Source organism: Ipomoea triloba, chromosome 4 (assembly GCF_003576645.1).
Source record: "Ipomoea triloba cultivar NCNSP0323 chromosome 4, ASM357664v1".
In the NCBI taxonomy this organism is placed as follows: Eukaryota; Viridiplantae; Streptophyta; class Magnoliopsida; order Solanales; family Convolvulaceae; genus Ipomoea; species Ipomoea triloba.
Genome location: NC_044919.1, coordinates 24713679 through 24736459, shown reverse-complemented (window position 1 = coordinate 24736459; position 22781 = coordinate 24713679). Strand labels below are relative to the sequence as shown.

Sequence of the window (22781 nt, the reverse complement as noted above, 5' to 3'; positions counted from 1 at the left end):
CTCCGTTTTTGTTTTTTTGTTTTTTGTTTTTTTTTAAATATTTTTTTCAATTTTTAAATTGTTATTTAATTTAATTTAATTTAAATAATATTTCTAATTTCAATACCTTTTTTTTTTAAATTCTAATTCCAATACATAATCTTTTGTGTAATTAAATTTCATAGTCAACATTGTTATTTGTGAGATGAAACTATTGGTAATTTGGGCGTCAAAGAATACTAACTGAACTCATATGACTCTATATATATGTGTCTATTTTGTATATGTATCACACAATCTATAAGCCATGGATGGTTGGATAGAAGATTTTTTTAGTTACAATGGTCAAAATCAAAACCATTTTTTTTAGTGACAATGACCAAAATCAAAGCCATTTTTTTTAGTTACAATGATCAAAATCAAAGCCAACGACAGTATGAGGTATTTTAAGTTATTATTTGTATGAAATATATTTTATCATATATCTAAATTCATTTGTATTATCTATATTATATTCTATCAAACATTATTAATGAATTGTTATTTATTTCTATATGACTATATATACTGTCAAATATCATTACTAAAATTAAAGTTGTTATTTGTTTGCATGTTTAGAATGAAGATGCAATTGAACTTCATGATGACAATGGAAATAAAAATGATGATTAGAAGAACCCAAATCTCGAGATTGCATGCGAATTTTCTACTGAAATGGTAAAAGTATAATTAACCTATTATAATTTATATTTATATTTTATAAATATAAAAGAATATTTTATACTTGCATAGTAATTTAATTATTAATAAAAATAATTATTTATTAGGCATTCATGTATCGCGAAGATTTAATTGAATGGGTTCAAAGAAGAGGTCAAGTTCTCAGATATGTTATTGTGATCAAAAGGTCCCGACAACAAAATCTTGCAATTATATTTCAGTCTGACCGTAGTGGTACTTACGAGCCAAAAAAAATCTAAATCTAAATAGGCACGAAGATTTGGCTCGTAAGTACCACTACGGTCACATTGAAATATAATTGCAAGATTTATTTTGTCAGGACCTTTTGATCACAATAACATATCCGAGAACTTGACCTCTTCTTTGAACCCATTCAATTAAATCTTCGCGAGACATGAACGCCTAATAAATAATTATTTTTATTAATAATTAAATTACTATGCAAGTATAAAATATTCTTTTATATTTAAAAAATATAAATATAAATTATAATAGGTTAATTATATTATACTTTTACCATTTCAGTAGAAAATTCGCATGCAACCTCGAGATTTGGGTTCTTCTGATCATCATTTTTATTTCCATTGTCATCATGAAGTTCAATTGCATCTTCATTCTAAACATGCAAACAAATAACGACTTTAATTTTAGTAATGATATTTGACAGTATATATAGAAATAAATAACAATTCATTAATAATGTTTGATAGAATATAATATAGATAATACAAATGAATTTAGATATATAGTAAAATATATTTCATACAAATAATAACTTAAAATACCTCATACTGTTGTTGGCTTTGATTTTGATCATTGTAACTAAAAAAAATGGCTTTGATTTTGGTCATTGTCACTAAAAAAAAATGGTTTTAATTTTGATCATTGTAACCAAAAAAAATTTTCTATCCAAATTACCAATAGTTTCATCTCACAAATAACAATGTTTACTAAGAAATTTAATTACACAAAAGATTAGGTATTCGAATTAGCATTGAAATTAGAGATATTATTTTAATTAAATTAAATTAAATTAAATAACTATTTAAAAATTGAAAAAAAAATATTTAAAAAAAAAACAAAAAAACAAAAAACAAAAACGGAGCAACCCTCCGTAGGGTTCCTGTTTTGTTTTTTGTTATATATACATATACATATATATATATATACATACATATATATATATATATATATATATATATATATATATATTGTTTTTAAAATTTTAAATTGTCATTCAATTTATTTTGTTTAAATAATATTCATTCCATTCCAATACCTTTTTTTTTTGAAAACTCTAATTCCAACATATTTTTCTTTGTGTAATTGATACAGTTGACCATGGTGGTGTAAATAGTCATATTTATACCCTTATTGCTATTTATACTACTTATAAAGTTATTGAAATTTGCAATCTTTTGTGAATTTCAATGTTATTTTCACCATAGGTGGTAGAAATAGCAACACCCGTTAAAGCAGTAGAATTATTCTATATGCACATAGGATTCTGAATCGTCGGTTCCGAACCACATCCATGAACCTATGATGTTTTGGAGACATTCCTTCTTTTACATGGATGTGAACCTCTATGTTATACAATCTAAACTCTCATAAAAAGGAAATTGTATTTATATTAGGGTACGTTTGGTTCGCACATGAGAATCGAAATCGGAATGGGTATCAAATACTTGTAAGGGTAATGGGTTTTGGTGAAAGTATTTAGGGTGTGTTTGGTCCACACATGGGAATCGGAATCAGTATGGGTATCAAATACTTTGTGAGGGTAATGGGTTTTGGTGAAGTATTTTGCATGTTTGGTAGTAGGATGGAATTGTGAATGATTATTAATAGTTGGGGAATAAAGAATGAAGGAAAATGAAACCTTATTTAATAAGGGTAAGGATTTTTCAATTAATGGGGTATTCCAAACTCATAGTAGTATTCTAAAAACCTGTCAACTAAACAATAACAATCACTTTGATACAAATACCTTATACTAAAACCTGTCAACCAAACACACCATTAGTGTAAACTCACTCTCTTTTCTATTTTTAACGTGGGACAAAAGCTCCTTCAATTTCTTCCAATTCAAATCAGTATACTTTGAGAATCAATTACTCATTAATTTTATTTTAAGTGTATAATATATCAAATAAAGCATCTAACTTAAGAGAACTCGAAATCATTTTGACGCGATCCAAATGGGAGTGAACCACACTTTAAACTTTGTCTTAAAATGGTCATTTTACATGCCAAAAATAGCTACTTTTCCAACACATGATTTGATGCTAGAACACTTGTAATTTGAAAGTGTGATGCGGTCTTCATCACGGTAGGCTTGGATTTTTGGGTTCCAGGTTTAATATGGTGTGTTGCCGTTAGAGCATCCTTATTAATGGAGTTTTTTCACGGTTTTTGAGACGTTTTTGTAAGTGTAATTAGGAAAGAGAAAATGGGAGGGGAGGAAAAAAAAATAAATATAATTTTAAAAAAATTAAGAAAAAAATAACAGAAGGTCTGGGCGTAGTATGTGCCTCTCAGGCGTGTCTGATGCAGTTGTCCATTGCATCAATGGGTCCTATTTACCTGCAACTCCACTTCTGCCAACGCTCTTTATTCTTCTCTCTCCTTCTATCTTTCATCCAAGTCATCAAGTGCTCTGACATAAACCATGTAAAAATCTTTGATAGGAATGCTCTTATTCTTCTAGTTGTTATTGTGCTTGAGATCAGAGCAACATTATGCATTTGGGGTCAATAGCCTGTTGTGTTGCCAGACTTTAAATTGTTGCTTTTAAATTTGAATGTGTATGGATAATGAACCTAAAACTCGAACATTTATATATATATATATATATATATATATATATATATTATTGGTAATGTTTTACATCTTGCTATAGTTCATTAAAAAAGAAAAAACAAGTATATGAAATTTCTATTTAGACCTTACACATAACAATCTAAATGGAGGCATTAACAAGAGAGGAAAAATTATCATCTTTGAAACAATTAAGGGGAATAACGTATCATCTTTGAAACAATTAAGGGGAATAACGTACATAGATGAATAATTCAAGTACTAAGTTAACTATTAACAGACAATTTTCACCATATATACACACGAATGTCATTGTACTCGAAGAACTAAAAATCAAAACAATTTTTTTGTTTTTCATGTTTAGCTTAATTTTATTTGATCATGTACCAATACATACTAAAATATATACTATCCGACCTTTTTATATTTTTGTATTGAGCCTATTGCTACACCTATACGGAGCATAAAATAATATTTAAATTCAGAAGAAGTATTAGTACAGGAAAATACAAATAAGTGTTTTAATTTGTTTTTAAAAAAAAAAATTAGGTGATTTCAACTTTGCTAGATTAATCTTAAGCCCACAAACCGGGCAAATTATTTTGTAGACCTAAGCTGGACCCTGGTCCAAAACAGAATAGATACACAATTTACATACTAAATATTCACAATTTACCTTTAAAAAACTTCACAATTTGTATACTACGAACACATAATGTTAACATATATGTAATTAATTACCTTGTTTTGTATTCACAAATTCCTTTCAAATACAACAGTCAATTTCAATACTAAAAATACATAATTTAATCTTTTTAAAATTTAGTACAGTCTTGTATTCACAAATTCCGTTCTACAGTTGTTTTGACTTAAAAACACAATTTACATTATAGAAGATCACAATTCCAATACTAAAAATACACAATTCAATGTCATTTAGGACCAGGATCCACTTTGCAATGTGGACTCCGGTCAATTGTATAACAACTCACCATGTTCCTAGAGTTATTGCATGTGGAAGTAAATTGCAAGTGGCACAATCATCTCACCGGTCAAATCTTAGTCTTCATGTGTACACAAGGATCCAATTCAGACTTTCCATCATCTTTGGACTTTTTCCCTTGGGTAACACTTGTGTGAGACTGCCTCACAGGTCTCAAATCTGTGAGCCAAGTTGGATCTTTGATTAATGAGTCGGATCTTTGACTTCATTAATCAAATATCTGACATGTCCCATGTATTGAGATACGTGACACTTTTACATAAATTTTTACCTTTTTTTCATATATGTTTCCTGTGAAATTCAAATCTCACACTATCACTTTCCGTCATGATCTTTTAGGTCAAATGAAAATTCAATTAGGTCTTCCCCATTGATGAGTTTTACACGGTTTTAAGAAAAAAATGATGAGGTGGAAGAGTGATAAATTGGAGAGAGAAGAAAAAAATGCATACTGCAAATACGAGGGTTTTGCAAAATAAGTGAGGCCCAAGGTGGAGAGAAGCAGATCAACTTGTGCGCAATGTTGCGCATCCAACGGGCGCGTAATTCCTATGCGTTTTTTTAAAATTGTTGTCAGATTTAAAAAAAAAAAATTCTCCTCTCTTTTTATCTTTTTTTTTTAATCACACCTGTAAAAACTCTTCAAAAATCGATCACCACTGAGGAAGCCCTTGTGGGTGGGACTTAATATGAGTTTTTTGTTATTACAACTCACAAGTACTAATTTTCAATTTAAAAAAGAGTAATACGAAAACACTCAAACAGCTCCCTCAAAGCTGTCGCTAACTTGTCTTTCCGCGTCTCCTCATCAGCGCCGCATTCCCCTTTCACACTTCCTACTACGGAGTAATATAAAACTAATCGTATTTCGCAGTAGTTTTGATTTACTGACACCAACATTTTCCCATTTATAAATACAAAATTTTCTCTTTCTCTCTCTCTCGATTTTGAATTCAGTTTCAGGAAAGTAGATTCAAGAGATCATGGCTGCTTTCTCCCTCTTCCTCTTCCTCTTCCTCCCCCTTCTTCTTCTTAGCCTTCCAATCCACTTTGCCCAGGCCCAGAAATCTCCGCCGCTGGCGGCGGAGCCTCCATCTCCGGCCGACGCTTGTAACGGCATCTTCTTGCAGTACGTGTTCAGTTCTGGGTCCATTCTTAAGCCCACTGTGAAGACCCGCCAGCCCTACCGATTTGAGTCCGCTCTTAGTATATTCAACAACGGCGTGGACGAGCTCAAGTCCTGGCGGGTCTTCGTCGGATTCCAGCACGATGAGTTCCTCGTCTCCGCCTCCAACTCCGTGCTCGACGACGGGACCTCGCTCCCGGCGGCGGTGGGCAATGGAACCGTTTTTGCGGGTTTCCCCAACTCGGATCTGAAGACTGCGATCGAGACCGCCGGTGATTCGACCCAGACGAGTGCTCGGGTCGAGTTGGTCGGGACCCAGTTCGGTGTCGGGCCGGGAAACGCTCCCATGCCCTCCAACATCTCTCTCGTGAATGACGGCTTCATTTGTCCTAAACCCTCTTTGCAAGGTTTGCTCCTTTTTTTTTTCTTTTCTTTTTTTTTTTTTTAATTAACTTGCTGATTATGATGTTGATTTATTTAATTATTTGTTCTGTTTTAAGAATATGCTAGTATTAAGGATGTTTTATTTGATGATATTACGCGTTTTTATATACTATTGTGCCCCCATGTTGCTGTCATAGGAGTGGCGTTATACATCCGTATTTCCTGGTGGGGAAATTGATTTGATGGGAAATTTGGTTAATTTAATGAAGAAAGTAACAACTAAGTTGATAGATCATGATCAGAAGAATCACAATTTGAATGTGACCTTTATCCTCATTACAATTACAATTTAATCCTGCAATGAATCTATGGGTGGTCCTATGCTTTTCAAGTGTGTTTTATCCTCCATTTCTGTTTTGATTTGTGTTGATTATGGGCAAGATTAGATGATTATGGACTGGATTCATTTGTATGCATCTTTCAGGGAACAGTACAATGATGGTGTGCTGTACAAAAGACCCGAAATTCAAGGCTAATCTGACCAAAGATGAGGAATTCCTGCCTCGTAAAGATGGTGATCTGACAATTATGTATGATATCACGAGATCGTATGATTCGAATTACTGGGCGCAGGTGACGATTGCGAACCATAACCCGCTTGGGCGTCTTGACAATTGGCAACTTAGCTGGGATTGGATGAGGGATGAGTTTGTATATAATATGCAAGGGGCTTATCCCTCTGTAGTTGATTCGTCGGATTGCCTGTTTGGCAGGCAGGGCGAGTTTTACAAGGACCTTGATTTCTCCAATGTCTTGAACTGTGAGAGGAGGCCGACTATTATTGACCTACCACTGGAGAAGGCAAATGACACGACTCTGGGGAAGATCCCTTTTTGTTGCAGGAATGGCACGATTTTGCCACCCGCGATGGATCCCAGCAAGTCGGTTTCTGCGTTCCTGATGAATGTGTTTAAGATGCCACCTGATCTCAACCGCTCCTCGTTCACCCCGCCCCAGAATTGGAAGATCAGCGGGCGCCTCAATCCGGATTATAAGTGTGGGGCTCCGGTCCGTGTGAGTCCGAGTGAATTCCCGGATCCTAGTGGGCTGCTGCCAAGTAAAGCAGTGTTTGCTAGCTGGCAAGTGGTATGCAACATTACCCAACCAAAGGGGGCGAGCCCGAAGTGCTGTGTCTCGTTCTCCGCTTACTACAACGAATCCGTCGTGCCTTGCTCGACCTGCGCCTGTGGCTGCCCCGCCAATACAGCAAGCACTTGTAGTACCAAAGCTCCAGCGCTCCTCCTTCCAGCCCAGTCTCTGTTGGTTCCTTTCGAGAACAGGACTAAATTGGCCTTAGCCTGGGCCGGGATTAACCATTTACCTGTCCCGAACCCTCTACCTTGTGCAGATAACTGCGGTGTTAGTATCAACTGGCATTTGTTCACAGACTACCGGGGCGGGTGGTCTGCCAGGATCACGCTCTTCAACTGGGACGATTCCGCATTCGCTGACTGGTTCGCTGCAATTGAATTGGACAAAGCTGCCCCTGGCTTCGAGAAGGTCTATTCATTCAATGGGAGCACACTAAGTGGCGTCGACAATACCATATTCATGCAGGGCCTTCCCGGGCTGAACTATTTGGTAGGAGAGACAGAGGGGGCGAATCCTCAGAACGATCCCAGAGTGCCAGGTAAACAGCAGTCTGTAATTTCGTTCTCGAAGAAGAACACCCCGGGTATCAACGTCGCTGCTGGTGATGGGTTCCCAACCAAGGTGTTCTTCAATGGAGAAGAGTGTTCACTGCCCAAATTTCTTCCGAAAAGCGGTTCGTTTAGAGTAAGCTCATCCATGCTCACTTCCACCATCCTAGCTCTCCTGGTCTTCATGTTGTTTTTAAGACTATAAAGTGCAGTGTCTTATTTATTCATTCTTTAGACTATTTGATCCAACCATACCAGGTTGTTGCTGGCCTCATGTCTTCAAGCTATACACCCAGAAGACAAGTCATTGTATGTAATTTTTGTTCAAAGGATTTTGCCACTCAGTTCTCTGAGTCCAACAATTTGTGTAGGCTGATATACATCATGTATTCATTCACATCTTATTTCAATTTTCAGTTTCTTTTTTTTTTTTTTGTTTATTTAATGCACTAGCTATGATTTATCATGATTTTGCACCATTTTTTTAAAAATAATTTGTGATCACTAAGCTAAATGTTCCGGAGTATTTATCTTGTGTTACTCCCCATCAACAAATTTGTGGAGGGTATTTCCAGAACAAAAAAAATTGAGAAAGAATTGTAAACTAATGGGAAAGTTTTTTTTTTTTGGAAGGATTAGTAGAAAGGGATTTTTATTCCTAGTTAAGTTTTGTTGTGATGAGAACTGAATATTGTATTGATTCAATTGAACAATTACAATGATGAGGAATAGGAGATATATATACAAGGGGAGTCTCAGGTAGAGTAGGATAGCTAATCCTAACGTGACTCAAACTCAGAGAGTCCTAATACTCCTCCTCAAGCGCAGGGTAAACTACTAACCTGAAGCTTGTTCCTAAGAAAAGAAAATCTGCCTTTGTAAAGATATCAGCTAATTGATCTTTTGTGGAAATAAAGTTAACCTGAATATCTCCATTGGCAACCCTATCTCTAACAAAGTGGTAGTCAATCTCCACGTGCTTAGTTCTTGCATGAAAAATTGGATTCGCACACATATAAGTAGCACCAAGATTATCACACCATAATTTGGGAGTAAGGATGACATCAATTTTGATCTCACGCAGCAGGGACATGATCCATATGACCTCAGCACAAACATCAGCCAAGGCTTTATACTCAGCTTCCGTGGATGATCTTGCAACTGTCTTCTGTTTCTTGCACACCCAAGAGATAAGATTGGTGCTAAGAAACACTGCATACCCACTAGTAGATTTACGGTCCTCAGGACAACCAGTCCAGTCAGAATCAGAGAAAGCATGAAGCTCTCTAGAATTTGACTGAGTTACACGCAAGCCGAATGAGAGGGTGCCTTTGACATACCTGAGCACTCGTTTTAGCTGCTCCCAGTGAGACAATGTTGGAGCATGCATATGTTGACACAATTGATTGACCGCAAAGGATAAGTCTGGCCGTGTAATTGTGAGATACTGGAGAGCACCAGCCAAACTCCTGTATTTCGTTGGATCTTCATATGAATCTGAATTAAGCAATGGAGTTTTCGATGTAGAAATAGGAGTGGCGAGAGGTTTACAATCAGTCATTCCAGCCCGTTTCAAGATGTCTGACATGTACCGCTGCTGAGAAAGAATAACACCATTGCTAGTTTTGACTAGCTCAATTCCAAGAAAGAAACCAGGTTCACCAAGATCTCTAATTTTGAAAGCATTAGACAATTTAGAGAGTAAATCAGACACTAGTAGCTCATCAGTCCCCATTACCAAAATGTCATCAACATATACTAAAAGATACACACATGCAGAACCACGAGAGTAATAGAATAATGACACATCAGTCTTTGAAGCTATAAACCCAACAGAGAGTAAAAAAGTATGCAGCCGATTAAACCAAGCTCGTGGAGCTTGCTTTAAGCCATATAAGGAACGCCTCAACAGACAAACGTGATCAGGCAATTGAGCATCAGCATACCCGGGTGGTTGACGCATATAAACAGTCTCAGCCAAATCACCATTCAAAAATGCATTGTGTACGTCAAGTTGCCTAACCACCCAACCTGAGGAAATAGCCAAACTCAAAAGCAATCTGACTGTAGTGGGTTTCACAACCGGACTAAAGGTGTCAAAAAATTCCTGACCAGGAACTTGATTAAACCCTTTCGCCACAAGTCTCGCCTTATGCCTCTCTATTGAACCATCAGCTTTACGTTTAGTACGAAAAACCCACTTACACCCAATCACATTCATACCTGGGCGAGGAGGAACTAGAACCCAAGTCTGATTGTGCAAAAGTGCATTGAACTCCAGATCCATTGCCTCTCGCCATTCAGAAAATTTAACTGCCTGAGTGTAGCAAGTGGGCTCGGTAGGACAGGCCTGAGCAGAGAGAGCCAAAAGTGGAGCCACAGACCGACTCCTCGTAGCCATTGCATGGGAGCGAACAGTCGGACGTGTGGACTTGCCACGGGGTCGTCCTCTTTGACGAGTAGGAGCAGCAGTGGTGGTGACAGGAGAAGCAGCCTGAGCAGAATCAGCAAGAGAAGATGGCAATACCTGTAAAACTGATTCAGCCCACGGCTTCTGCACAGAGGGAGGAGATGGCACAGCAACCCTACTAACAAAGGGAAACACATTCTCGTCAAAGTATACATGTCTGCAGATATAAATCTTATTAGTCGTTAAGTCCATGCATCTGTACCCCCTAAAAGACTCAGGATAACCTAAGAAGACACAAGGAGATGACCGATACGACATTTTGTGACGATTATAAGGACGCAAGTGAGGATAACAAAGACAACCAAACACACGAAGAAAAGAGTATGAGGGAGAAGATTTATGTAACAATAAATGAGGACTGGAATTCTGCAAAACACTAGATGGCATTCTATTAATCAAGTAAACAGCAGTTTCAAAAGCAAAGTCCCAAAAACGAGATGGAACAGACGCACGAGCCATAAGACCAGTTTCGACAATATGCCTGTGCTTCCTCTCAACACGACCATTCTGTTCATGAGTGTAGGCACAGGATTGTCTATGATTAATCCCTAACTGAAGAAGAACAGTATGTAACTTTTTGTATTCAGCTCCTAAGTCAGACTGAATAGCCTTAATTTTGCGATTAAATGACCGTTCAACTAAGGCACGAAACCTGTCAAAAATGGCATACAAGTCAGACTTCAATTTCATAGGATAATACCACGTGTAACGAGAATGGTCATCAACAAAGATAACAAAATAACAATAACCAGAAGAAGACGAAACAGGAGCTGGTCCCCAAATATCAGTATAAATCAAATCAAGAATATTCGAACTAACAGAGTCTATACGTGGTAAAGGGAAACGAGCAGACTCCCCAAATATCAGTATTATCCTATTATTGCGACTAGAACCACTAACAGAACAAAAAGGAAGAATACGATCTAAGACTCGTTGATGAGGATGTCCCAAACGATCATGCCATACGGAAGAGGAAGCACGGGACGAGATAAACGCACGGGGACTGTTTTTCGGAATGGGCAGCGTGTAGAGCCCACCGCAACTATTGCCGCGAAGAAGAATTGCCTTGGTTGCTATATCCTTCACAACAAAAAAGGATGGATGAAACTCAAAAAAGACTTTATTATCTTTTGCAAAGCGTTGCATAGATAAAAGAGAGGAAGACAAACCAGGAACATGTAAAATATCAAACATCCTAAATACTTTAGACGGGGTAGAAAAAGAAGCATGACCAGTATGACTAATAAGCAAACCAGTACCATCACCAACTCGAAGAGCATCACCACCAGTGTACTCTTCAGATGTAGAGAGCGCAGCAATATCAGGGGTCGCGTGATTTGTCGCCCCAGTGTCTGGAATCCAAAGATGCGAGTCAGACACAAGATTCGACGCATCCTCAGCATATGTTAAATGAGCTTGGAGTCCACGGCCAATTAAAGAAAAACAGGCTGGTGCAAGATGGCCATAATTGCCACATAATTGGCATTGAGGCTACCAATTACCACCACGTCGCCCACGTGACCTGCCACCGCCATGCGAGCCACGTCCACGCTGCACACCACCGCCCTGCTGCTGCTGCTGGTCGGCGAAAACAGCACCGCCACGTGACTGATTCCCACCGCGGCGATTCGATCCGCCACGCCAAGACCGCGACCGACCTCCACTACCACGCTGGCCAACAAAAGCCGCAGCTGCAGGGGCTGGAACACTGCCATAGCTATCACCGGTAGCGAACTCATGCGAGCCAAGGAGATCGGCGAGTTCGGGAAGACGCACCGGCTGACCTCGAACATTCAAAGGGGCTACGACAGAGTGATATTCTGGACGTAAACCTCTGAAAATATACATATTCTGATCCTCCAAAGGAACCGCACGGCCAGCAAGAGCTAGATCTTCCACCATAACTTGCGCACGAGCAATGTAGTCGACGGCGGAGGCATCACCTTGGCGTATTGTTTGCAGCTGTCCAAGAATATGCATAATCCGAGCTTGATTGGAAGAAGCGAGAGCCTACTCAAGCGCCAACCAGAGATCACGCGACGTAGTGCAACCAATTGCGAGGTACATAACTTCCGACGAAAGTGAAGAGATTAACATGCTAAGGACCGCCTGATCTTGGCGCACCCATGGAGCATGCAGCGGGTTGGGTAGAGCAGCAGCAGCGGAGGAGCCTTCAGAAACGGGAAGAAAACGATTAGGGCAAGAGTTCGTGCCATCAACGAAACCCATGAGGTCGTGCCCACGAAGAAACGGAATAACATGCGTCCTCCAAAACAAGAAAGTCTTGTTCGTTAGCTTAATGCTAACATAGTGATGCGCAGCAGACAGAGAAGCGGCTGCTGAAGAAACCGCAGAAGAAATAGCTGCATCAGAAACGGTCTGTTCNATAGCTGCATCAGAAACGGTCTGTTCGGAAGAATTAATAGAGCGGTCAGCCATTGGAAAATAAACCTAGGCTAGCTGATACCAGATGAGAACTGAATATTGTATTGATTCAATTGAACAATTACAATGATGAGGAATAGGAGATATATATACAAGGGGAGTCTCAGGTAGAGTAGGATAGCTAATCCTAACGTGACTCAAACTCAGAGAGTCCTAATAGTTGTGAGTCCCATTAATTGATAAGAAATTAAAAAACAAAACTTGTAGGTGCACGTTGAGCACACTTTTTGTGCTTAGTTGGTACGTGGAATGCATAAATAACAGTTTTTTTTTTTAGCTTTTTTTTTTTTTTTCCTTTATCCCTCTTTCCCTACATGTACTTGACAAAAATCAAACAATTGAGGTTGCTCTAAGTGAACTAAAACAAAAATTTGTGTAAGATAAATCGAGTCAAGATAAAAATATACTACTTAGGGATAAAGGTCAAATAAGTCCTTAAATTACAAGTGAAAATGCAATTAGCCCCATAAACTAACAAAAGCTCCAATTAGACCCTTCATCTCTTCACTCTTATACAATTAAGCCTATAACTTCTTAAATTTGTGCAATTAACTCAATTTGCATGTAAACACATGGTAATAGCAGGTAAAATTGATTTTTAAATAAAATTAAAAATGGAGTCCAGCCTCGATCTATTGTCCTGCACTGTAAATTCTCCACAATTCTCAAACCCTACCCTAGATCCATTTTGCAATCTCTACACACAAGGGACGTCTTCGTTGCTGGATTGATCGGTGACTGGTGGTGCGCCATGGCGAGTGTGAAGGTTGTGAACATATTGGTGTAGGCGGCGCTCGCGCCTGACGGCGTCGTACCTTGCGGTCGGAACCATAGCGGATGCGCTTATAGGCCCTGTTTGGTAAATAATCAGCCTATCAGCCAATTTTGGCTTATTTATCAGAGACGAATAAGAGGTCGTCGGCCGTAGGTTTTTCTTTTTTTTAAGAAAATTTTATTATTTTATTTGAATTAAAAATATATTTATTATTTTAATTAACTTTTTAAATTAAATTAAAAAGAAATTTACCTGCAACTTAGATGTAACCTGTTAATTACCTTGATTGCATAGAAATGAAGAGATGGAGGGTCTAATTGGAACTATTGTTAGTTTAGGGGCTAATTGCACTTTGGCCTATAGTTGAAGGACCTATTTGACCCTTATCCCTAATACTTATACTAGAAAATGTAATACTAATTAGAAACAAATATTTGTTACTTATAAAGAAAAAGTGTAATATAAAAGAAAATATAATACTTATACATTTTGATTTAAGCGTGCATTTAGAAAGTAAGAAAATAACTTCTGAAAAATGTTTTCTAGAATATCAATTACTTTCCAGAAAACATTTTCCTTTTCGGTGTTTGGCTGCACAACATAAAACTGCGTTTGATTCATTTTCTAGAAAATCTATAAAATTATATACTTTTACATTTTAATTGTTTTTTAAAAATATAAAAAAAATAATAATATATAAAATAATTATATTTATTTTTAAAAAGTATTAAAAAAAAAGAGAGGAATGAGGTCCTGACGGACTAGTTTCGGCCGAAAACCAGAGCAGTGGAATTCTCTTGTTTCCAGTTTCCTCCGGAAAACATTTTTCGTTGACCACATTTTCTGGAAGCTACCAAACATTAAAAATTCGAAAAATGATTCCCGGAATTCATTTTCCGAGTTTCCAAACACACCCTAAAAGTTTTACATTTTTATTCAAAAGTATTGCACTTTCCTTTAAAAGACACTTTATTCCTTGTTAATATTACATTTTTCATATTAGTATTACATTTCCATATTAACATGACCAATCTCCGTGAGATGGTCTCACAAGAGAGTCACTCTAGTAGTAAATACAAGTAATTAATATTATCTTTATAGAGTTAATTTCATTTTTAGTCCTACATTTATATGTAAATGTGTCAATTCACTTTTAGTCCTTTTTATTCAAAGCATCCCCTTTTAGTCTTAGTACTATTGTGGCATGATCATTTTTTGTCTTTCATCACAAAATGGTTTAACTTTCGTAAAAAATAAAAAATTAACCCACTTTGTATAAAAAAAAAAAAAAGATAAAAAATATCCTTATACTATGACATTTCAATAATTTTGTTGACAGATGACCGAAAATGATCATGCCACAATAATACTAAGACCAAAAATGAGTGTTTTGAAACAGGACTAATGGCACGTTTGGTTCGCAGAATATGCCTAGAATGAAATAGCATTCCCAGTAATAGGCATATTCCATAGTTGGAACAATGTTCCTGAGAATGACCTATTCCTCTTACAAGAGGAATAGAGATTCCTAGTCCCTAGGTATTAGGGTATTGCTGAGTTCTCAGGATTAGTCTAAAGTTGTTATTTTTAATTTTACCTCAAGGTGTTTTGGGGAAAGATCTTCCTTCCCCAAAACGCCCCTATATTATTTTTAAAAAATAAAATTTGTAACTAAGAACAATTAAGACTCCTTAAATGAAAGTTTATGACTCTTTTGTTAATTTCAAAAGAGAAGCAATGCTTCTCTTATATAGAGGAGTTCAAATGAGCTCCTCTTCTTGAGTTACCAATATAGGATCAAAAACTTGTATTTGTGTTTTTTTTTTAAAAAAAAAATATTTTATATATAATTTTGTTTTGTATTATTATATTATTATAAGTTTTATTTTATTATTACATAATAATAATAATATTAATAACATAAATGTTCTTATATATCATTTTACATGTTAACGGCTAACCTAAACAATTAATTTTATCAAACTTTTTTTTTACAAACCACTAGTACAAGTCACTGATTAAACCCGCTAATACAATTCCCTATCTAATAACCTCTAACACAATCTGCTAGTCGCTGATTACCAAACAAACCCATAGGTTATACGATGTGGATATAAACTCTATGTAATTAGATTATTATTATTATTACATATTTTATAAAGGTACTTATGTTTTTTAAAACAGATTTCATTTCTATTCCTTAAACCAACTAAACACGGTAATATAATTCCTAAAATCAATTCCTCCCGCAAACCAAACAATAGAATACAATTAGTATTCTATTCCTTGCCTATTCCATTCCTTATGAAATAGCATTCCTATTAGCTCAAAATTTATTCCGTGAACCAAACATGTTGTAAAAATATATTACGACCTATAAATCTAAAACCAAAAATGAAATTAACTCTATCTTTATCTATCTTTATACATAGCATACAAGGTCTATAAAGTAGTAAAGCATGATATTTTGAGCAATAATAAACACAAATAGCTTAGTTGAACAAGTCATAAAGGCATTAATTAAGAAACAAGAAGAATGTTGAGGGTGGCAACTAAAATTGGGGAAGCAATATATCTGGCTGGAGCAATCAAATAGAATCTGTACATGAGAAGACCAAATCCAAGAAAGTAATAACAATAATAATAATAATAATACTAATAACATCACGTTATTAAAGTTGAGTTTTTATGGTGTTCTTGAATTGGTAAGTCTCAGATCCTTTTAATCTTTTATCATGCAAGGCAGTCAGTCACCTACCTACAGCAGTCAAAAATTGTTGCTTTGCAAGCATGTATATATGCCTTTGCATATCATGCAGCAGTATAGTACACACCACCCATCCACCTACAATTTATCGGCCTCGAATCCAACATTAACATACCAACAGGGCAATCACGCGGTAGATGCAGCAACAGAATCTCCCTCCCATCACTTGTTTGAGCAATTAGGTTAAAAGTTTGGATGAACGAGCGAGGAGCGACTATGTACAGCAAGCTACAGCGGGAATGCCCTTAGACTGGAAGATTGCCCAATTGAAATCCATCGAAGCTGAACTCGTTTTCAACTGGTCCTACGCTTTCTTGCTGTACAAGCAAGCAGCCCGTCAGCTAAATGCAATAGTTATGCAAGCTAGAATATGAAATGAAAATTTACCTGTTTGAGAAGTGCACTCATGAGGTCGTCCTGGCCATGCTGGTCGGAGAAAAGTGTGTTCTGATAGCTTGCATCAGGGAGTCTTTCAGCTTTGATTGTTATCGAATTGCCACTGAGCAGTGAGTTCAATTGTGGACCAACCATTGGGTTCCCGCTTTCTTGCCCACTTGGAAACACAGCTTTGCCAATAGACATGCCCCCATTTTGTCCACTGTTCTGGCTTGAAGAAAACCCTTGCTGAACCATCACCGATTGTGACGCATCTAGGGTTCCTTGTGCATTTGGGAGACGAGAGGCCTCGAAAACTGCTCCCATGCCCCAGTCATCTTGTGCTTTATGCTGTTGGAGGTCATTGAATATATCATAACTGGGAGGAGCAAAGCCGCCAATTGGTCTTTTGACATCAGAGTTAACTTCTATCCTTTTAGATGCTAGACATGACATTCCCGAGTTGCCACTTATGAAACTATTGCCCTGCATCTCTGTATTCTGATTCACCGAGAAATCTACCAGTGGTTGGGCCTGGGACACGGGTTGGTATATGGCACCACGTGAATTGTCAACAATACCATTCCGTGCCAATAGCTCACTAGGCATCCCATTAGATAATATGGGCTGTGTCACCCTCGAAACTTGAGTACCATTAGGTTCATTTAACATGTGAGCCTGTGACTGGGGTGGCCCCATCTGCATTAGTAAGGAGTTGTTCTGGTGCGCCCGAGGTTGCATACCCCGAGGTTGCATACCCCGACTCCCGAAAGTCTGTGAAGATTGGTTCAGGTTTGCGAGCTGCTTTGGCTCCATAGTCGTAGGGATTCCATGAAGCAAACCAATTTGTTTACTATTATTGTTCAGTGGCTGCTGGCCTTCAACAAATCTGAACTTTGGGTTTTCAAAGCTAAACAGGTTTCTTTGATCTACTAGGGGCATTGATATTGCTGGTTTTGTAGCTGACCTGCCAAGTGCTGCTGCCTGGAGTGAAGCAAGACTCTGAGCTGAAATTTGGCCCGTGGCCGCTAGGGTTTGAAAATCGAGTCCATTAAGCGAAGACATCGTCCCAAAGGTTGTGTCGGGTGGCCCCATGAAAGAGCTGTTCAGTCCACTTTGATGCTGTGACACACCACTCAGCCTCCTTAGATAAAGGCGATATTTCTGCTACCAATGTTCGAAACATGAGTGCTTTTCAAAAAAATAATAATAATAATAATGGAAAGCTTTCAAGCAACTATGTGTTGCAAAAATGTGTTGGGCAGAGGCCAGTAAATGGCCAAGTCCATCAATTGGTGGCTAGGCAGATTGTTGGGCAGAAGCCACTGAAGGGCCAAGTCCAGAACCCTACCTCTGCAAAATGTGATGGTAGTCTATAAGGAAATAAAGTTATTGCCTTCGCTACTAGGCACTAGCTATAGCTTTTGGCATGATGGTAAGCACTTGATCTGACAAGTGATATCAGAGCCAGGTCGCAACTTCATGCAGACTCTTGCACTGCTAAAACTTAAAAGTATAAAAAGAAAACTTCCTGACCTGCAGGTGGCTTGCAACATTTTCTCTAGTAAGCCCAGGTACATTCATCAATTCCAGAATTTTCTTTGGAACAGCCTCTGCATGAATAGGAGGACGAGGGAATTGATTCAGAGAAATCCAAGAAATATTATGGCATATATAGTGGATAGAAAGCTAAACATATAAACTGTGTTAACTAGAGAGGGATATGGGAAAAAAGAGAGTAAATTGTAACAAAAGGACGGGGAAAACACGTGTGAAACAAGATAGAAGCTAGTATAGGCTAAACATATAAACCAAAGCATGATACATACTGTCGATTCCCAATTGATTAACAGCTGCTACAAATTGTTGATGGAGCTCCACCGACCAAACCACACGTGGCTTCTTCAGTGCAGATGTCTCATCCCTCTCTTCGCCTTCATCTTCCTCGTCCTTCCTTTTCTTCAAGCATTTCCAATTCCCTTCATTTGCCGAAGATGAGTAATCGACATCTTCAGATGGTTTTTGCTGTCGGTCTCCCTCTTCCACACTTCCCGATTGTTCAATATCCTTGTCCTTCATCTCCTGCTTCCTTTTGCGAACGACATGCTGCCATATGTTCTTCAGCGCTTCAATCCGGACTGGTTTTATCAGATAATCATACGCACCATGCGTAACACCCTTCATCACGACATTCTTACTATCATCTGCTGACATCACTGCCACATTACAGAACGACATGTTAATCACGGATTCACGGTAACTCACTGACTCAACAGTCAGGGTCAAATGCCGGTGCACACAAGGGATTTGCCCACTTTGGGCATAATCCTCACACTATTAGTCTCTTCTCCCAAATACTGCCTACTAAGTGAGCTAAGCCCATGCAAGCCCAAACTAACTAATTCTTAGTCTTAGTGTTGGTGGAATCTGAAACTAATAACACAGACAGTTTACTTACTAATGACAGGCAGATCCATCTCAAGTCCAATGCACTCAAGAAGCTTGAAACCATCCATGTCCGGCATGTGTACATCGCTTAGAACAATATCAAAGCCATTTTTATTTTCCCGGAGCAGAGATAATGCAACCTCCGCCATATTGCATGTAGTTACTGAAAGAAAAAGAACATAAAAAAGAAAAACTTCAATTACAAGATCCAAAAACCAACAAGATCACAATTTCTCATCTCCAAAGGCATACCACTCCAAACAAAATCTTCTCTAACCAATGGAGTTTCAAAACCCCAATATCAGGATCAAGCCCTTACCACTACGCCAAAAGCTTTAGCTAGTAGTGAAGGCGCAACTTTATAGAAAACCATCACATTCTCAAGAGGGCAGGGTACTAGACTTGGCCCTTTGCCGGCCTCTGCCCAACACCCAATATGTTGAACTTCTCACAGAATTGAAATTGAATAAGCTTGGGAACTTCAAAAACACCAAGGGGTTTTGTATATACAAGATCTAAAGTGACATCAATTTCCCATTTCAGCTTCAATACACAAAGAAAAGAGACTCCCAAACAATTGAACCCTGAATTAGTTGTTAAATGATATATATAACAGTCAAATCGATCTCCATGATTTGATCCCATTCCTAATTCCTCTAAATTACCCCAGATTTCTAATCTCTGCAACCAATTTCTCACACAACCATATACAGATTCGAAAGTTTCAATCATCAAAGATAAAATCAAACCAAACATTTAGCTTCAGACAGAATAATAATGATAGTGATAATCATAATCTTCATATATACAACTGTACTGTACGCGTGAAATGAAGATTGGATACCTTCATAGTGGCAATTTCTTAGCATCTTCTCTAAGATCCTGAGACAAGTGGGGTCATCATCCACAACAAGCACCCGGAGACCCACCGGAAACTGGTCGGAGACCACATCAACGGGCTTCCAAGAAGCAGCTGAGCTATGAACTGACATGGGTTTTGCCACTTGACCACAACCCAGATTAATTTTCTCTTCTCCTTCTTCAATACTCAGCTAATAAATGCATACATGAAACCAAAAAAATAAATAAATAAATAAAAATCAGACACCCAAACACACAAATACCCAAAAACTCACTTATCTGAACTTTAACGTGTGCAGATAGTACCCAGTACCCAGAAATTCCAGAAAAAACACCAGAGAGATGTTTGGGCATCTATAGAAAGAAGTTAAAGATGAAAGAGAATTGATTATCTATATATATATTTTTTGCTCCATACAATATACAATAATAAATACTATGCTATATATGTATATGCGCACATATTATGGTGTTTGTATGTATATGTATCTATCTAGTGGTTATATAAGATTGAAGACATGGCTTGAGTTTGGTGCAGAGTTTTTTGTAAAGGCCTCATCTCATCAGTCATCACTATTCACTACTTTTTTTTTTAATAATGATTTTTATGATTATTTTAATCTTCTCCGTCTCAGGAAAGATTGTCAATATCTTACAAAATATATTTCTACTTTTCTTTTTATATTATATACATTCACCAGTATTTCGTGAATTTCTCCATCCGTTTAATTATCTGGGTCCACCTGATTAATTAAGCTCTCGCACCGAGAGCCGTTTAACTATCTGGGTCCACCTTATTAATTACGCTCTCGCACCGAGAATCGTTTAACTATCTGGGTCCACATGAATAATTACGCTTGCTCTGAATTATCTAGGTCCACCTGATTTATTACGCTCCCTCCGAGAGGCACATGAGCTGGCCATAGAGGAAATTGCCCCTTTGAGTTTAACTATCTAGGTCCACCGATTAATTAGGCTCTCGCTCCGAGAGCCGTTTAACTATTTGGGTCCACCTGATTAATTACGCTCCCTCCGAGAGGCACATGAGCTGGCCACTGAGGAAGCTGCCCTTTTGAGTTTATTTCTACTTTTTTTTTTAAAATATTGCATATGTCTCACTTTAAATGTCTAGTTTCATTAACAATGTTTGATTGGAATTATTTTTAATTTAATTTTTATAATATTAAGTTTAATATTGGTATATAAAATTTATATATTTAGAAATTACATCAAAATTACTATTAAACACAAAAAATTAAATTAAAAAATTATTTTGACGGATGAATAATAAACATGACATATAAAATATAAAGAAAGTACTGATTTTGTTGTAAAAGTTTTTTAAAATACTTTAGAATATTTTTTTTATGAACAAATATTTAAAAATAAATAAACATATATAATTTTCGCCCACTATTTTAAATAAAGTTTTATTGAAATCTACTTGTTTAGTATATAATATAATATATAAATAATAAATGCGCACTCTAATTACTAGTTGAGAAAGAATATATATTCTTTAATTTTGTATTAGATTCATATAATATGTTACCAATTCACAATATATATATATATATATATATATATATATATATATATATATTCTTTAATTTAGTATTAGATTTATATAATATGTCACCGATTCATAAAAAAAATGATTTATATAATATGTTACCGATTCATAAAAAAAAATGTATATAATATGCTACCGATTCATAAAAATAAAAAAATAAAAAAGATTTATATAATATGCTACCGTTTCATAAAAAGAAGATTTATATAATATGTTACCGATTCATAAAGAAGCAAAAAATTTTCATGGATTTAGTTGATTGGGAGAAGTAATTATATTAATATTGTGGTGGGTCTCCGAGTTGAGTGTATATCCAGCTCATCTGCGAGTTGAAGTAACCCCACGCCAGCCAAAATCAATTTCATGGGATGTTTCTTGTATATATGCATACACAAATTTGTCTCTATAATCCACTGTAGGTGTGGTTGTAAAAGAAATCAACTTGTTCGTATAAATAGCTCAACTGATCATAAATGTAAAATTTGTCACAAGAGAAAGAAATGAAGAGGGGTCGGTCTAGGCCACTTATTGCTCGAACTTCCAACACCCACAATCCTTATATCATGGACAATAATTCACATTATAAAATTAAGGGAAAATAGTCAAATACACCCCCGCCCCCCTCCCAGCTACACCTCTTTAGGGAGGGGTCGGTACATGCCACTTATTGTTCCAACTTCCAACACCCACAATCCTTATATCATGGACGATAATTCACATTATAAAATTAAGGGAAATGATCAAATACATCCTCAAACTTTAAGTAAGAAATCAATTAGACCTTGAACTTTTGAAAGTTGCAATTAAATCCACAAACAAGTTATTTTTGAATAATAAAATCTACTAACATGTTGTTGACCTGTAATTATATGTCAACTAGAGTTCTGACTAACTCCGGCGAACCTCCAGCAAACATCCAACCAAATTTCGACAAGTTAGGTAAAATACCAACGATCGGAGACCGTCAACGGACTAACGACCGTTGCGTTTGCCGTAGAAGGCGACCAACTTGGTCGTCATCTCTATCAATTAGAGATGGTGACCATTCTGCTCGCCTTCTCCAATCGACGGAGATGGCGACCAAACTGGTCGCAATCTCCATCGACCGGAGAAGGCGACTAACGTGGTCGCAATCTCTGTCGACCGGAGAAGGCGACCAACCTGGTCGCTTTCTCTAGTGCAGGAGAAGGTGACCAAGTTGGTCGCCTTCTCCACTGCCGGAGAAGGTGACTAGTTGGTCGCCTTCTCTAGCAGGACGTGACCGACGACCGTCATGATCGCTGATCGCTGGTATTTAACCTAACTTGTCGGATA

The 22781-nt window shown here is 37.2% G+C and overlaps 2 protein-coding genes across 4 annotated transcripts; one reads left to right on the top strand and one right to left on the bottom strand.

Annotated features, from left to right (window-relative positions):
* The first annotated feature begins 5426 nt into the window (after nucleotides 1–5426).
* Nucleotides 5427–8187, top strand: LOC116016900 (COBRA-like protein 7). Its single transcript, XM_031257348.1, has 2 exons — nucleotides 5427–6076; nucleotides 6538–8187. Exons 1-2 carry the CDS (start codon nucleotides 5527–5529, stop codon nucleotides 7956–7958), a joined length of 1971 nt encoding a protein of 656 aa, XP_031113208.1. The 5' UTR covers nucleotides 5427–5526; the 3' UTR covers nucleotides 7959–8187.
* Nucleotides 8188–15982: 7795 nt separating this feature from the next.
* LOC116016538 (two-component response regulator ARR2-like) lies at nucleotides 15983–20397 on the bottom strand. Of its 3 annotated transcripts, none has more exons than XM_031256847.1 (7): nucleotides 20170–20397; nucleotides 19878–20085; nucleotides 19044–19196; nucleotides 18415–18801; nucleotides 18122–18198; nucleotides 16598–17749; nucleotides 15983–16527 (listed from the first exon to the last, which is right to left on the bottom strand). In XM_031256847.1, the coding sequence occupies exons 2-7, from the start codon at nucleotides 20023–20025 to the stop codon at nucleotides 16456–16458; spliced, it is 1989 nt and encodes a 662-aa protein (XP_031112707.1). In that variant the 5' UTR covers nucleotides 20026–20085; nucleotides 20170–20397; the 3' UTR covers nucleotides 15983–16455. The 3 variants fall into 3 exon arrangements, with proteins under 3 accessions (XP_031112707.1, XP_031112708.1, XP_031112706.1); XM_031256848.1 differs by having other exon boundaries at nucleotides 20208–20397; XM_031256846.1 differs by having other exon boundaries at nucleotides 19878–20397.
* Nucleotides 20398–22781: the final 2384 nt, after the last annotated feature.

Bases quoted from the DNA above. Each gene is read 5' to 3' on its own strand.
- LOC116016900 (XM_031257348.1), top strand. From the start codon at position 5,527: ATGGCTGCTTTCTCCCTCTTCCTCTTCCTCTTCCTCCCCCTTCTTCTT. The intron at 6,077-6,537 runs GTTTGCTCCTTT...TGCATCTTTCAG, and splicing joins TCCTAAACCCTCTTTGCAAG to GGAACAGTACAATGATGGTG.
- LOC116016538 (XM_031256846.1), bottom strand. From the start codon at position 20,025: ATGTCAGTTCATAGCTCAGCTGCTTCTTGGAAGCCCGTTGATGTGGTC. The intron at 19,197-19,877 runs GTATCCAATCTT...TTTTTCTTTCAG, and splicing joins AAGAAATTGCCACTATGAAG to TAACTACATGCAATATGGCG. The intron at 17,750-18,121 runs GTCAGGAAGTTT...CATTGGTAGCAG, and splicing joins ATGTTGCAAGCCACCTGCAG to AAATATCGCCTTTATCTAAG.